This window comes from Anas platyrhynchos, chromosome 8 (genome assembly GCF_047663525.1).
Source record: "Anas platyrhynchos isolate ZD024472 breed Pekin duck chromosome 8, IASCAAS_PekinDuck_T2T, whole genome shotgun sequence".
NCBI lineage: Eukaryota > Metazoa > Chordata > Aves > Anseriformes > Anatidae > Anas > Anas platyrhynchos.
The window spans coordinates 17,844,072-17,860,770 of record NC_092594.1 but is presented as its reverse complement, the minus strand read 5'-3'; the positions used below and the strand labels follow the sequence as shown (position 1 = coordinate 17,860,770).

Sequence of the window (16,699 nt, the reverse complement as noted above, 5' to 3'; positions counted from 1 at the left end):
CCTGCCGCATTCCCCAGCTATCCCCTGAGATGCGCAGACTGCTTTGGGATGAAGCAGAGGATGAAGTGACTCTTAAACATTTTGCAGGAATGCGGTCTATAATTTGGTTTGTACCGAAACACGGCTGAGACAGAGAAACAGAAAGGAGAGAGAAAGAGGCAGAAAATGGCTCTGAAATAAAATTAAGCTTAAAAAGCCTGTTAGAAAGAAAATTATTTGCATTAACTGGTTAGGCAGGAGCTGAACCAAGATCCATATGAGTCAGGCTGCTGCTCGTGATGGTTCCAGCCCAGTGTTTTAGTGGAAGGTGGAGGAAATTGTAGGGCAGGTGGCAGCGGTGGTGACTCACTTCCCTTCTTCTCGCTGTCTTTCAAAGGTCAGTTGAAGCCCTGGGGTATACGTCCCTTTCCAAACTCCGTAGCGTTATGATTGTCATTAAACTTGCTGCTTACAATATGCCAACATTACCCTTTTAATGCGTACATGTTCCCCTCCTGTCCTCTGTCTGCAGCTGTCTGACACATCTTCCCTCTGCCTGGCGCTGCCCTGCGCTCCCCGAGCCCAAGGGCACTGCACGTTGAGCTCTGCTTGCCAGGCTAGAGACGCAACGACTGCTGCTGCAGGTTTTGGGTGGTCTGTATTTTTCCAGAGGAAGCTGGCAGTTACCTGCTGGAGGCAAAGGTTGCTCGTTCCTGGCTCCGTGGGGAGAGCCGGGCTTGCTGCAGCCTGCGGCGTCCCTCTCCCTGGAGAGGTGAGCTGTGTCCCCGGCCAGTCCCTTGGCAGGCAGAGGGTGAGGTGGCTGGAACAGATCCCCTTTTGCTCTCCAGCTCTCTAGTTCAGGTCCAGCTGCTCATTTCTCCATTGAATAGGCTGAGTGGCTCAGCCCCTCGCAGACAGACATCCATCAGGGGCTTGCACGGCCTCGCAGCACAGGCATGGCTGGGGAAGGGGGCAGCAGCAGCTGGAATTACCTTCCTGAGAGCTGGAATGACCTTCCTGTCCCCTGGGGTCTGCAAGTGGGCAAAAATCACCTCCAGGAGAGGCTGCTGGAGAAGCAGATGAAGGAAACCTCCAGCTGGGGCTGCTGGGGGGCTAGAGGAGGGGGCTGCAGTCGCTGATGCTGCAGATTTGCCAGCTGCATGGACGCCCTGGCTTTTTTTGGAGCTCTCCTGGGACAAAGTTTCTTGGGAAGTGCTTCTGGTGCAGAAGTTGGTATGGTCTCTAAAGCTGCTCCCCAGCTGCCACGTAGCATCTTATTACATTTTCTTGTCTGTTCGTGAGGAAGGGGCCGAGTTTCCCCCACCACTTTTTGTCACCTCTGAAGTTCACAGCGGTCCTGGAGAACCCCCTCCCCGTGTTAGAGATGCCACAGCATCGAGCAAGCCAGCTCGGTGGCTGCCTTGCGCTCCTCCTCTGAAGCTGGAGCGCAGAGCCGGGGCTCTGGCTTCAAACACCAGCGTGGCTGCGGTTGTGCTGTGGCTGATGGGCCCTGCAGCCATTAATGAGCTCGCAGGAGCGCTGTGCCTCACGTCTGACCGCGGAGAGGAGCAGCTGCAGCCTCCAGGAGAGCCCATAATGAGGCCAGGATCTCCAGCACGGGGCCTGCTTTCTGTCAGCTCTTGGAGGAGACCGTGGGTAATTACCTCTCCTGTCTGCTCCTCTCCGCTGCCGGCTTCGCTTCAGGTTCAAACGCTGCCTGACAGGGAGAAGGGCTTTTAGATACATAATTTAAAATTCCGATGGCATGTTGTCAGGTCAACATGCTGCAACATGGGAAGAGATTTTACATCATAAGGACTCCGGTGTCACTCTTGGCTACGTGGCTCGCCCAGCACATTTCTGCCTGTTTGAGGAGCCCGCGGTGGGCGGATTTCTGCCTTCCTTGGGGTTTCCTTGCTGGGGGGCTTTAGGGCGCCTCCTCTGCAGGCCTTTGAGGTCAGTGGTGGTCCCTGCAGTCTGGTATCACACTGGGGATCAATCAGGCTGCTTGGGTTTATTTTAACCCCTTGTACATGGGGAGGGCACCTTGGTTGTAGGCATGGGTTTGTGAGGTGGAAGGAGGGGGCAGGCCGTGGGTCGGAGCCTCAGTGACAGGGCTCTGGGGTCAGCGCTGTGGTGGGGTGCAGCGGGCATTGTCCCCGGAGGCCTGTGAGGAGGCAGGATCCCCACAGGAATGGTGGCTGTGGTGGGCTGAGGTCTCTTGTGCGTTTTATTTGGGGTACAAGGCCCTGCCCACGATGGCTGTGGGGCAGTGTGGGTCCCTTCAGGTGGGGTGTGTGGCGCTGAGGCGTGACTCGGCAGGCAGGCCTGGATTTCAGCCATGTCCCTGCTCCTTCCTATCACCTGCCTTTGCTGAGATACTGTAGTGACCTCCTGTGTGTGTGTACACGTCTATAAAAGCGTACAGGCCCATTTCAGCAACAGAAGGTGTTCTGCTTTCTCCTTTCTCCTCTCCCCGCTGTCTCAGGCCTCAACGCGTGGCTCAGCCACCAGGCTCTCGTCTCGCTCCTGTTTCTCCGTGAGCCCAGGGCACGAGGCCTCGTGGTATGTGTGGCATTCCCTGCTTAGAGACGTGGTGCTTGGCTTCCTGGGCTTGGGGCTGATGGCACAGTGTTCTGTAGCTCCCCGGCACTGGGATAGAAGGTGGCCATCTTCTGTTTTTGGAGGCCGGGCCTGTTCTTCTGAGCTCAACAGAAAAGCCTTTTGCTGCAGCTGGCCTAAATACTGTAGGAATACCTTTTATAAAGGTTCAGTATGATGTTTTGTCAGTTTGTGTGCACAGTCTTGGCTTAAATAGGTTTAAATCTGTGCTTTAATCGGCCTCTGTGTCTCCAGCCTGTGCTTTGAGAGCCAGCTGATGTACGCTTTGCTGTGCCAAGGAGCGTCCAGCGGGAAGGGCATTGCCTGGCCATCAGAGGGAAGGATCCAGGCATAATCTCTTCACCTGCCGTTGGTAGGACTGGTGAATTTCTGCTCTGCAAGGACGCTTCTCATATGCTGCATTTTGCTCTCCCAAAGCCAGCACAACTGCCTGGCTGTTTTGCACGACAGCCTTGCTGGAAAACAAACCTAATCAAATAGCAGGGTCTGGCCTTGAAGTGGTCTGAGAAAATGTTCCTGCTCTGTGATGACCAAGGGACCTAACTTCTGGATAATTATCTACTTTTCTTTTTTTCTACTAGGCTAGAAGAGAGCAGATCTAGTGTGTTTCCTGCTGAGCAGACCTTGGTAAAGCAATGACACAGATCTTCTGCAGAAAAGGAAGAGCCTGGGTGGAAATTAATGCAGAAGTGACAGACACAGGTGAGTGTCCGTGACTGGCTTTCTAGTTGAAAGTCAAGGTTGAACATGCACACCATGCACACCTGCGCTGGAGCCAGGGTGGCAAGGTGGATAGCACTGCAGGAGGAAAACATTCTCCAGCAGTAAGGTCCCTGCAGCAGCCTGGATTTGGGGCTGTGTTTAGGAAAGGGAACAGGGTAGTGCCTCTGCCTGAACTGAAGAGAGGCTGAAACACGATTTGGAGGGGGCATCCCAGCCATAAAGCAAACGCCTGGGATTTGGGGGTTGGTGTTTGGATTTGTTAGTGGTTTTTTTATTTTTTTTTCCTTTCTCCATGACTGTTACCCTTTCAGCCAGGAGGTGGCTCTGGAGCACGCTGTGGAGCTGGGCACATCTCAGCGTGCAGTAGCCAAAGCGACAGGGAGAATCTGTGACCGTCACCAGTTTACAATGGAAGGCAGATGGCCTTTCTTCTAGCTTCCAGACGGGATGCGTGCGTGTCCTCTGACACACATATGCAGAGGCAGCTTCGATGCACTTCCAAATGCTCCTGACACTGTGTGCTCTGATGCAATGTTTAGGAAGTGGGGAACATGCTTCTGGTGCTGGTAACATAAGCTTGGCTCAGGCTGTCCTTTGGGAGCTGGGGGCGACTCCAAACACGCGTCATACCAGATGTAGGCTGTTCTCAAGAGCTCCAGACCTGCAGAGAAAGTTGTTGTGCAAGGCAGCCCTTCTGAGCTAAGAGGGAGTTGTCTTTGTGCTTGCCACAACCCCCAGGGGAAATGTAAGACAAAAGGGGCAAAGCAAGGAAAAGCCTTGACAGAAGAAGCACACAGGAGCATAACTGCTATCTAGGAAGGCAGTAGCAAGCCAGGCTTTGGAATCTGTGCCAGAACTGATGTCTTGGGCATACAGGGCTGCTAAATCTAAAGGACTGGCTTTGTGTCATCCTTGGGCAACAGTATGCAGGGGAACACTTTGATATCTGGAAAACTCTGACATTTAGTCCTCCTGTTTGTGAAGAGCAACATCACGGTAGCCCAGGGCTCTTCTCACAGTTGAAGCTGTGGGATGCCCTGGAATCAGGGAGTCCCTGCTCTTCTGTTAACACTGGTGTGACTCCTCGAAAAAGGTGACTCTAGGAGAAGTTGGCAAACAAATCCGCAAAACCCACCAGAGGCACACCCTCATGTATACTCCCAGGTGTGCCTCCTTTAGGTGGCTTCTGAAGAAACTGAAAGGAATTAGCTCTGGAAATCTAATTTACTGTGCACTTCGCTGTTTCCCTGGAGCTCAGAGAGGGACCTTTGCTTGCAGAAACTGGAATTTGCTTTTTGAGGAGCAAGGAGGATCGTGGAAACCAAGCAGGCCTCAACTCTTCAAAGGACATTTAAGAAACAAGCCGAGAGCTTCCATGGACCAGAACAGAGAGGTGCTCATTTTGTTTTGTGGAAGCACCATTTGGACTCCGTTTGGGAGATCAGGTAGGGGATAAGGAGAGAGAGGGCTGTTAGCTGAGAAGTTGCCCCATGACAGGAGGGAGAAGGGTGTTGAGGTGGGCATGGGGAGGCTTGGAAGGAAGCGTGGAAGCAGGAGGCCGGGCTGTCCTGGCAACAGAACCGTGAGCTTTCAAGGATTTTGAAGTTTCCCCTTCCCAAACCTTTTGATTATAGGGACCTACAAATGTCAAGGCAAACACTCGCCTGCACAAACAGCAAACTCTGTCCATGTGCTTGGCTGGGCAGGAGGAGATGGAAGAGAGGAGATGGAAGGAGACTGCTTACGTGTGGGATGCTTTTGGTGCTCTGTGTGCTCCCAAGGCCTCGTCTCCTCTGACAACGGTGCTGGGTCAGGACAGTGCCCTGGGGGAGCTGCCTTTGCTGGCTGAACACAGACGGGGACAAGTTGTGCTCAGCATCGCTGTCAGTTGGTTGCAGGGAGCCCTGTGGTCTGGCACTGGCATCCTTATTGCCAGCTGCAGCGTTAGGCTGCTGCAATTAGAGGCTGATTTGTGTGTGTGCCCTGCTCAGGGTCCGTGTCGGGTGGCTGTCATCAAAAAACACACCGCAATCCCTCGGACAGGGTGCTTGAATTCGCCTGGACTCCTGGAAGTGACAACCTGTAGCAAGCAGAGGAGGGCAGAGCACGCTCGCTTAAAGCACGCTCTTATGGAAATGTGGAAATGCAGAGCCAGTGCTGCTACTGAAGCAGTGGTAGCCCCGTGGGCTGGCTGGGGGCTTGTCGAGCTGCACACAGACGGTCCTGCCCAGGAGAACATCTGACAAAGCTTGGTCTCTTTATCTCCAGCGCCCCAGCTGCGCCGTTGGCAGGGCAGGCCAGGCGTTCGGTGCCCTTTCCGATGGCTGGGATGTGATGGGAGCCCTGTGCTGGCTTTGTGGGCTCGGAGATAAGTTCAAAACGATTTGATTTGCCTGCTGACCTGCAGGAGTCTGCGGCACGACCGAGGGCTGCAGCTGAACCTCAGCCTCCTCTGCAGATCGCCCCACGCTTGGCTGGGAGCCAGCAGCTGCGGATGGGCCCTGCTGTGAGGCACTGATTGCTCTTCATACCCTATTTATGGAGGCGAGAGGTGAAGGAAGAGCAAGAGTAAGGGTTTTAATTGAACTCCGCACTCTCTGCTGTCTACTGGCTTGCAGTATGCTACCAGTGCCAAGAGTAGAGTGGAGAAAGAGGTTTTTTTTTTTTTTTTCAGCATTGCTGCTCACAGCCTTCAGTCTGGAAGAAGACTTTTGTTGTTTTGTTTTTCCTTGTGGCCTACAGGGTAAGACCCACCTCTGCGGTCTGAGAACTTGCAGGTATCGAACTGAAATCCAAACTTGCTGCCGTATTTCAAAGTGCGTGGTGAAGCCTGTCAGAGCTCGGGAGAAAGGGAAGAGATTCCCCAGGCTCCAGGTGAGGTGCAACTGTAATTCAGCCTGGGTTGCTGGATGCAGAGCCCGCTGTGGGCTGTTGGAAGAACACGCGCTCTGCTAGGGTTAAATGCTTACATGAAATCAATAGAAGTTTTATGGCCACCACGTGACTTCGGCTGGAACTCTGCCACCCGTAATAGAAGCTGTGTTAGGTCTCCCCCCTCCAACTCCAGGACAGATATATTAGTCTAGACAACTGAGAAATAGTGGTATATGGGGAGGCTGCGTTTTCATTATGTAAATGGAGCTCCACAGAAGGATTAATTGATTATTCAGTTACTGTGGCTCTGTCTTGGATGTCCTGGCAAGATGAGAGAACCTGATGGAAGCTCTCCAGTGATGCTGTGTGGTTGTACAAAGGAGTCCTTGAGCATCGCCTGCTCCCCTCCAGACAAAGCACAGCACGTTCACGTCGCTCTCCCTGCGAGGGGACTTGCATCCCAGCGTGGTGCGGGTGTTTTTGTGCTTCGTGCATGGTCCGTGTGCTGGTACAGCCAAAAGACTTCTCAGCAGCACCTCTGCCCTCTCCTTGACGCGCCGGAGGGCGTGGGGTGTTTTTGTAGGTAAGCAAGCAGGGCTGCCACATCTTTATAACTAGATACGTCCCTTCTGGCCAGGATAAGACGTTATAACAAAGAGAGTATTAACCGAATGGGAAATACCTGTAGTGTCCTCCACAACGATGAGAAATGGAGCTGCACAGTCTGTTGGACTCGGGTTGCTGGAGGAAGAAAGGGCAGCTGTGGGGAGATGGATGCGCTCACTTTCTGCTGTCCTGTTGCATGGCATATAATTGCTTTATGGCCCTCTGCTGTTCCAGAACCGTTTTGATACCGCTGCCCAGATCAAATTTTCTGAAGAACATTTGAAAACAGATCATAGCCTTTGGCCTGAAATTCATCACCTGTGGAAACTTTTGCAAACAACTCTGACACCTGGAGAGTGGGTGGGGAAAGGCTGCGATATTGGCCAAATGAAAATTTAGGTTCTTTTTCCAGTGGGTAAACGCAGTTGCTGGAACAAAGTATCTCCTGATTTGAGTGGGAAACGACTCAGAGTTGTTCTCGTGTTGAAAGTACAATGTTATCTGTTTTTTCTTTGCCTTGGAAGGCCTGATTGTGCTGGTGAAAGTGGAAAACTTGCCTCTAATTCCATGCCTGTAAAATGGGAAAAACGACGTTCAGCACAGCTCCTGGAAAGTGTGCAGGCTGTCCTGAGGTCCTGCTGGGAACAGGGTGAGGAACTTCCTGGAGTGCAAAATAAAGGCCAGCAGTGATGAGATGCTCAATTTTCTGTGTGAGGAGAATAATCTGTGGTCAACTGCCCCTCTTACCACGGGGGATAGAATTACGCTAGACCACTACCCTGAGAGATGTTAGGGTGGCTTTTTAGGTGTTTCAGCCACCTGGAGAGACAGGAGAGATCCTCTGAGCGTTACACTGACAGGTGTCTGGGTCAGGGCTTCCACTGCAGGTGGAATTTACATAATTTATTTGATCTGCCGAGGCTTTGTTCAGTGTTGGCTGCGTAAAGGCAGTTCAGCACGTGCTCTCTGCTGGCATGCCTTGTGCTTCCCTAGCTCTGGGCTTTTTCTGAAGTGGCCCAGCACTGGGGATTTAAGTGCAGTGCAAAACTTTGCAGACGTGAGGTTTGTTTGCAAGACACGGATGCATTTCCACATCCTGTCTCGTGGATTCCCGAACAAAGATGTTTACAGGAGGGAAAAAAAAAAAAAGCGCTAATGCTGTACGAGGAGGGGGGAAAGTATAATGTATTCTTAAAATGTTTATATGTCAGCAAAATGCCTGCAAACCATTCAATAGATTAATCCTGTAGCTGGCCTAAAAGGAATGGATTTCTAGCCATAACTGAGATTGGGAAAAATTGATTTCCATGTTCTTGTTGACTGAATGAGATAAAAACAACTGCCTTGGTGCTCATTACCTGGCCAAGTATTCAGATCTCTGCTGCGGAGCTGCAGTCGGTTTGAATACTAGACCAGTGCAGCCCAAGGCTGATGAAAAGGGGCTTCTCAGGAACCAAATCTTAAACCTTTCTCCTGCTAGAAATGGGACTGGCAGTGCTAAAATACCTCGTGGCTTTGTATAGATGCCTGGCCAGGTGCTTTGGTCTTTCAGCCAGAACCACCGAGGCACTTCTGATAATCAAAAATGTGAGCGGGGAAAGGACCTGGGTTAATTTTTCTACTTCAGAGAGCTGCTGCTAGAGATGATGCATGCCTTGCCACCTGGAGTCTGGCTATTAATTCAAGCTCTTGAACAATGTCTTAAACTCTTTGGGATAACTACTGCTCCTTGGCACTCAAAGCCGTCCGTCACAGTCGGATTTGGAAGAGGGGAATAGTGGTTGGCCAGCGCTGCTGGTGGAAGTCCTTACACTGTGCTTAGGTGGTGTAGAGCTTATACCATCCAGGGGACCTCTCTGAAGTTATTTCCTCTAAATATAAAAATCTCACTTCAAAAAGAAGCAATTTAAAGTGTGTGCTCAGGACCTATTCAGGGAGAGTATGTGCAATTTCAGTGCTAAACAGCTCTTAACAGGGGGAGTAATGAGCTCACATCATGTTTTAGGTTGGAAATGCTTGTTGCTTTCCCAGCCTCTGACAAAAGTCCCCCAAAAAGATGGGAGAAAATGCGCTGGCCTGCTTTTTCCCAAGTTTTGGCGCTGTGTAGGAGGGCTGACTGGCCCAGGGCAGGACGTGGACCAGTTGTGACACCAGGGTGGCTCTGGTTTGGCAGGATGTGGCTGGTGTCATGGTGTGAAGGAGCTCCTGTACTCACAGCTGCAGAGCTCTGCAGTGCAAGAGATGCCACCTAGGAAATCCTTTGCATCTTATTTGTTCACAAACGAGCAGTGAGTGGGGTTTTTGACATTAAGCCTAGCGTCCAGTGTACCAGTTTTGATTGATCAGACTCTAGGCATGACCAGAGACTAGCACTGCTCAGCATGGCCTGATTGGTTTCCAATTTCTGTCTTGTTTTAAATACAGCTGGAACTGTCTGTGAAAATCAACCCAACCATCTCTTCAAACACTTGGGACCAAGGGTGATCTTCGAGGCTTCATTATTACACCGTTTCAGGAGCCTTCCTCTCCCCCGGGGCTGGCTCTGCTCGGAGCGCTCTCACGCAGGAAGCAGGAGAGGTAAGCAATACAAACTCAATTTGAGGTCTGGCAAATCCAGACAAATGCCTCTCAGATCCCCCGTTCCTTGCGCTGTGGATTAGCCCATGTGAAATGGTAAATCCCCGTCCTAAAATTCCTCGGGCAAACTGGGATTCGTGGCAGTTGTTGACTGCCTGCAAACAGATCACTTGATAACTCTCCACATTATTGACATAACTCTAAAAATACGCTGCAAAAGTGTAAATAATAAATGTGTAGTATCTGCAGCGGAGCAAGTAAACACCGCCTGATGTTGTCTGATATTTCGCTGGCAAGGTGTCCTCAGCGATGCTCCAGCAGAATAATTTTCCAAACGAGTGGCTTGCGTGACAGGTGGATGTGCTGAGCTAATGCAGCCGCTGGATCCGGGAGAGGAGGTGCGTGGGGCCGGCGTGGTTTTGTGCTGGAGACGGCAGCGAGCAGAGCGCCGCGGGGAGGTGTGAGAAAGCGCCTGGCAAGTGTGCCCTAGTCTCGCCGACACGGGCCTGTTGCTAAAAGCTTTCTTCCTGTGCGGTGGGGATATATCCGCTTCTGAGGCCGAGCGACACGCTGATTAATAATTCACACTGGCAGCATCGACTGGTGGGAGCTAATCTGAAAACACCTCAGTGAAAGCCCTTTGTGCCTTTGCCCTGGGTGAAGAAGCGGCCTTCCTGCCCAGGTGCCGGGGTCAGAAGACTGTCTCCTGCCGGCGAGGTGGCTGCTGGTACGTAGCCAAATCCTTCCAAGCCTACCAGCCAAGACTGTGCTCCTTGTTACCCAGAGTGTGCTCCGTTCTGCTGCTTTCGGGGGTGTCTCCAAGTGGCTGGAGCCCCATGCTGCTAAAGAGCAGCTTCTGCCGTAGCTCGTAACAGCTGGACTTGTGTCCCTGCTGCCCCAGAGATGCTGGGATCTGAAATCCTCCTGTGACAGGATGCTCTCTGGAGTCAAATGCTGGCTGGCTGATCCTCTGCAGTCACTCTTCTGGCACATTGCTCTGTGTAGGCACTATCTGCATTCGTCACGGAGGTTGTGAGGTAGGAGAGCACAGGTCTTCCTTCCTTGACCATGCGGAGACAACAGAAAGTCTCTGAAATTTCCTTGGCATCTGAACACTCAGGGGTTGTACAATAACAGCCTGTGGTGCCTGCATTCATGGGTGGCAGGCAGAGAGCAGTGATGTGTCCAGGAATCCTGGGGAAATGGTCGAGCCCCCTACCCAAAGCTGCCTTTCCCTTCTCCTTGTCCTGGCGCAACATTGCAGTGATTTTCCAAATAAGATGTAAACGGAGCTGATGGATTTTTGCAAGCATTAGGCTCTGTAGCACTGTTAACAAGAACAGGGATGTTAACCTTGGATCCCTGCCCAAATTGAAATGGATATAATCTCTAAATGGCTAATACCAAAATGAAATCCACTTACAAGGGAATGTTTGTTCCTTTCTCCCCTGCAGCGCTGATGTGTTGAGCACTGAGGGGACCAGCGAGCTGTGGGTGGATGAATTTCATCTCAGCTGGATGAAATATCTGGGTGTCACTGCCCCTGGAACGGGGTCGTGCTGCCATCCAGCTCTGTGGGACAGGGCACCAGGCTGGAGGAAGGCTTCAGAGTGCTTGGCTGCGAGGTGGTGTTCCTCTGCCCACCCTGGCCTGGGGAAGTGGCTTTTTTCTTGGGGACTATGGTTAAAAGGAGCCTAGGGGACTGCCCGCCATGAGGAAAGGCTGTGAGCCAGCGGTTTGGGGAATGGCAGTGCCTCAGTGCAGCTTTACGTCCCTCTTGTGCGTGGAATTTGGGTTCCTCCATCACCCAGGGGCCGTGTGGGGGCATAGTTTGAAGGTGCAGAGCTGCGATTCTGCGTGTCTGGGTAAAGTCTGTGCCGTGCCAAACACTTGTGCAGGCTGTGGTCCTGTGAAAAGCACTCTTAGGGGTGCTGTGGCAGATATTAGCCACTGGGCCACTGGAAAAAAAGACAGATTTCCATGCCACAGCGCTCCCACATGCAGCAGGCACGGGGTGGTAAGTGAACGCAGCACCGTGCAGCTTGTGTGCCTGTGTGTGATGTGGCAGAACGAGCTGGGTGTCTGCTCCAGCACCTCAAACACTCGCTGCTGGGCTCCGGGGGCTGGCAGCGTGCCGGGCACTGCGGGATCTTGCCGTCGTGGCCGTCCAGCAGGACCACACCAAGGCCCGGGAAGCTTCTTGCGACTTCAGCATCTGCAACCACTTGCTCTAGCTAATGCAAATGTTGCTTTGGAGATGCTGAGAGTTTTTTTTTTTTTCCCCCCTCTTAAAAAGAGCATATGTTCTCACTACTAACAAGCAGGTTTGCGAAGAGTCTATTTTTAAGATGATTACAGGGTATCAGTAGCTGTTCCAGTGTCAACTGTCGGTTTTGTTTCCTTGTCGGCAGTAAACTGTTGGCAGGTTTGTGCACTAGAGGTTTACTCCTTCCCAGCTGTAATTGCACAGCACAGAAATTATCACTTGCTCTGTGCCTGCCTCTGCTGCTTTCTCCCTCTGAGCCTGCTGTTCGCAAGCAGCTCCTCCACATGCTTTCTACCCGGCGAAGAGCTGTGTCGTGGCATCTCCTGCTGGCAAAAGGCAAGGCCTGGGTAGCTCTAACAGCAGAGAGGAGAGGAGATGAGGCTTTATAATACACGTGGCGGTGCATCCCATGTTGTTCCACAGGGAAGGAGCTCAGAACCCAGCTCCTCTCCTGGTAAGCTGAGCAAAAAGGGTGTTTGTTTTATTTTGTTTTAATTGGAAGTCCTCCGTTGCTTTGGTGAAAGGGGCTCTGAAGTGCTGCTGCTGCTGCAGAAGCTCCCTGCTGCAGGGCACTGAGCGCTGACTCGCGCCAGCCCCTTCGTCCTGCTGCCACCGCCGGACCTGCACTGACTTATGGGGAGGAAACAAATAGGATCCTTGATGGAGTATTAAGGAAATGGCACTGTAAACGTCTGCATCCTTTCTTTCATTTTTTTTAAGAGTCTAAATAACCCCGTGATTTGTGACAGCAGTTCTGCACACAAAGAGGTGACGAGGGAGTGCAGCGGCGGTGTGAAGCGCCAGCCACTGGGAGGATGGCTCAGAAGTCCCTTTCCTTGCCCCGCAGGACATGTCTGGTAGGAAACGGCCACTTGGAGCACCCTTGCTCCTTCTCCCTTGACACAGTGGGCAGCCAACACTGCGAGGAGGCTGTGAGGCCTGCTCCCTGTCCTTGGCACACCTCTGCCTTCAGACTCAGCCTTCTCCCCCCTTGCCCCCCACGCCGAAAGTTTCCGAGTGCCACGGAAGCGATGGGAGAGAAACAATTGTTGTGTTTCCCAGGCTGACACCTCCCGCTGAGCAGCCTTCCCTGCAGGAACGGCAGTCCTCTCGCGTTACTCTGGGGACACGATGCCTCGGTGCTGATGGGACCAGACAGGATCCGTCACTGTGCTGATGCGTCTCCTCCACAAAATATCCTCAATGACACCAGTGGCTGAGAAACAAGGAACAAAGAACAAACAAACAAACAAAAATATCTGCTCCGTTTGCTTCCCTCCGGTCATCTCTTGTCAGCCAAATCTGGAGAGGGAACTGTGTGTGGGCTTCGGCTTGGGTTTGGGGATTCTGCTGGGGTTGCGAAATGGGTTGGCTTTTTTCACATGGGACAAGAAGCCCCGCGAGCCAGAACATTGCTTTGGCTGGACTGTGTGTATGCATTGATCTGTGCTTGTTTTTAGCTTGATTTTAGAGTATAGGATCCTCTGGTGCCACAGTGAGTCCCCTGCAGTGGGACAGAGGAGATTGGATGTGGGGCTGGGTATTTTTCATGCTACAGCATGTGGCCGCAGAAGGAAAGTCCTCAGAAAGACCTTGCCAAGGTCGTGTGAGTCTGCCTCTGTGCCCCAAGGCAAGATCAACTCTACCTATGTCGTTTCTGCACTAATCTGTTTTCAAAGACCCTTAGGGATAGAGGTTATTCAACCTCTTCCTGGGCTTCTAACAAGAAAAACACAACAGGCAAGAAGTGTGGCTTCCTCCCCCCTTGATGTCTGACCTAAATCTTCCTTGCCTCAGTATTTACCCTGCCGTTGCTGTTCTCTGTAAGAAAACCATTCCCTTCCTGTTCCTAGCCGCCTGTTTGAAGGCTGCTGCGGTGTCTCGCCTCGCTGCTGCTCATGGATCAATGAAAACCCACTGGGATGGCTGTGCTCCTGTGCAACAGATGTGTCACCTCTGGGCTCGCTCTTTGCAAACATCCATTTTTGTCTCTAAACAGGGTGTCCAGAACAACAGAGCTGTGATGAAAATCAGCCCTGTACAGTAAGGTCCTGAAATGTTCTTATTTGAATAAGATTCATGGAGAACCTCGCCCAGTTGAGGATGCTGACATTAAACCTTCAAGCGTTTGAGAACAGCATATCCTGTTCGATTGGGCAAGGTTTCTCCCAGGTGTGCTTTTTGTTTTGAAGTAGGATAGCAGGATTTTCCCCCCTTTATATGGACAGCCACTTCTGTTTTCTAGCTTCAGCAGTCAAGGTGCTTTAAACTTTTAAGTTTAAAGTTTTGAAGTTGGGTGGCTTAATGCTTGTGAAACAGTCTAGGCCGTTCAGCTTTGTAAGATTTAAGACTGACTTTCTGGTTTTGTGTCCTGAATGTGGGAGGAAGGCTCTTTGCTTTGCCTGGAAGCCATTTCACACTTAAACCAGTCCCTACTGAGAAGGTGAATTGCTGGCTTGACTCTCCCTTCATTGAAGTTGCACCAGCTGAGAGTTGTGTGCTCTCTGACAGCCTCTTCTTGTGCGTGACAGCATTATTTTGGGACCTGCCCTGATGGCCATTTTGAGTGGCAGTGGTTCGAAGTGTGCTGGAAGTACCTGTTGGTGGAGAGAAGGGAGGAGAGAGGCCAAAGGAAGGTTGGGAGCCCTGCTGCAGGAACTGGCAGGGCATTTGGCTGAGGGAAGGAGACTACCAGGGACAGCACAGCCAGCCTAGAGTCAAACAAATTATGTCAGGATAGCTGGACTTAAAATCCTGCAAGGTAAAGTCTTTCTGGCCTCGTAGACCAGCCCCAGGCAAGCCACTTTTTTGGGACTTCAAGGAAAGATTGTGAAGAACTGGCTGCACAAAACAAAACGTGTCTTAACCTGGAACATAAAACACCCAGTTCTGTAAAAATACTCCGGTCTGAGTAGCTGAAGGCCTGGAACTCAGCTTGACAAATCAATAACCTGTAGCTTTGAGTAATTATGCAATAAGGCCACCGCTCCCTTCCACGGGGAGGCACGAAGCAGGTCAGAAACTCCGCACACCAGTACAGCAACAGCAGAGCTTCCAGCGAAAGCACTGGCTGCGGTCCCTGGGCAGCCCTGCTTAGGGAAGAAATACATCCACAGGCACCAGTCCTCCTGCCTGCTGCTGGGACCGCTCGCCAGCGATGACATCTCAAATATGTTTTAATAACCAGCGGCTGTTAATAAGCGCTAGCTCCTCCGCCGGCTTTAGATGCATCTCTTTAAGTTTAAACAGGATTAGATAAGGTAGGGAGATTATTAAATACCCAAATGAACATTAAGCAGATATATTGGAGGCTTAACAACTCTGCAGCAGATTGTTAAATTGCTCTAAATATTTCCCTGCTAGTCTGGGGGTATTTAATTAAAACAACCCCTCTAGTCCTCCGTAATGTGCCTAGCAGGCCTGCGAGCCCCGCGTAGGGCGGGACCCTAATTGGCAGCGTTACCACCAAGCTGAGCTCTGCTCGAGGACAATTAAAAAAAACAAGAGCCCCCCCTCCCCTCCCCACCCCAGCAACCACCCCGAGCCCCTCTAATTAGCGTGAGAAATGACGACAAAACAACTCCGAGTGTCTCCAGTGACAGGTGCACAAATAACAAGGCTGATGAAAGATTTTGCAATTAAGATTGCGCTATGAAGATTAATGGGATATTTTCATAAACTGATGTAAGATTGCCTATAACCCAGTCGCCTTCACGTAGCTCCATCTCCTTCTGCCCAACCCTTCCATAGCTTTTTTTTTCCCCCCCCGTTTTCCTCCCCTACGCAAGCTTTTCCTGGTTTGTGTGGGGTTTTTTGTCCCCAGCCCTGGTTTCAGGTTCCTGATGTTTCTGAGCGTTTTTCTTCTCTTCCTTAGGCTGGTGTTGTCCAAACCTGTTCCGTTTTAACTTCCTGGGTGGGGGTGTCCCCATTGCAGGGTAGTGGATGAGGTGTAGGTATTTCCAAGCTCTGCTGCTGCTCTTGTTGCTGCATTGGGCAAGAGGAACTGGGGCTTGTTGTGTTGTCTTTCTAGCTTGGTTTTCCAAGCTGATGACGTTCCTACCATTTTGCTGGGCGATTACCTCCCCATTCATTTACTTTTTGGGTTTCTTTGGAGCCGTTTGACAGTTTTCCAAGGATGGTCTTGGAAATGATCATGGTCATGGTCTCAAGTTCCTACTAACTGCCTGGAAACGCGTGGCTGGGTAGCACTGGGGGGCGTTTAGCACCCTGCAGGAGCAGGATGTGTGGCGTGCCATCGACCTTTATCGCTGCCCCGGGGACCCAGCTGTGCAGGTCTGCCCCTAGCACCACGTGTGCGCATCGTTTTCCGGGGTCACGTTGTTGGGAAGAGGCACAGGCAGCGTTTCCCCTGAGCATACCAGGGGTCCTGGTAGCCCAGATCGACTGTGATACGAGAAGTTTGATAGGAAGCATTAAACTGATAAAGAATTACACTGAGAGCTGGGCCAGACCCCCCTCCTCATGCCCTATTCGAAGATGCACCCACTGCCCAGCCCTGCTCTGTTCCCAGAGAGGTTTGCCCGTTGCTGCTGTCATTGCTACTTCATTATTCCTAATTGCCTGCTACTCTCGATATCTCCAAGCCAAGCTATTACACAGGGAATTTACATTTTTAATCTAGTGAGAGCAGTGATTGGACACACAGCCTCCGGCCCTGCTTTCCTTCCTCGCTCAATTGCTGCGCTGCACCAGGTTTGATGTCCGGCTTTGCAGACTGTCTGCACTTGCTGGCTGCCCCCCTCTCTCTCCTGCTTTTCCTTCCTGACCTCGTCCTCAGCCCAGCCGGGGGCTTTGTGCTGTGACTTTTCCTGCAGGACCTCGGAGGGCAGGATCTGCTCCATTACTGCTCGCTTTTTCCACTGCCACACGTGTGTCTTATGGTGTGCTAGAAGAGATGCCTGCCCAAATGGGCAGCCCCTGGACTACTCAGAGCCCTCTTACCAGCTGGACCAGCTGCATGTTTCAGCCACTTCTCTGCGTGCAGAGGGTGCTGTGCGCTCCACGCTCTGATGCCCTTTTTATAGGGTCCAC

At 51.7% G+C, this 16,699-nt stretch overlaps 1 protein-coding gene across 3 annotated transcripts in view; it reads left to right on the top strand.

Moving 5' to 3' along the window:
- Nucleotides 1–16,699, top strand: part of LOC140003151 (uncharacterized) — a 66,660-nt gene that overhangs the window by 8,474 nt on the left and 41,487 nt on the right. For 2 of the 3 annotated variants that reach the window (XM_072042137.1, XM_072042136.1), the window contains 2 exons: nt 3,183–3,303; nt 9,229–9,381. In XM_072042137.1, the coding sequence (XP_071898238.1) occupies nt 3,237–3,303; nt 9,229–9,381 (220 nt within the window). In that variant the 5' untranslated portion in view covers nt 3,183–3,236. Of the gene's footprint in view, nt 1–3,182; nt 3,304–3,592; nt 4,770–9,228; nt 9,382–16,699 lie in introns of those variants that run through there. The other variant, XM_072042135.1, reaches the window with a different exon arrangement.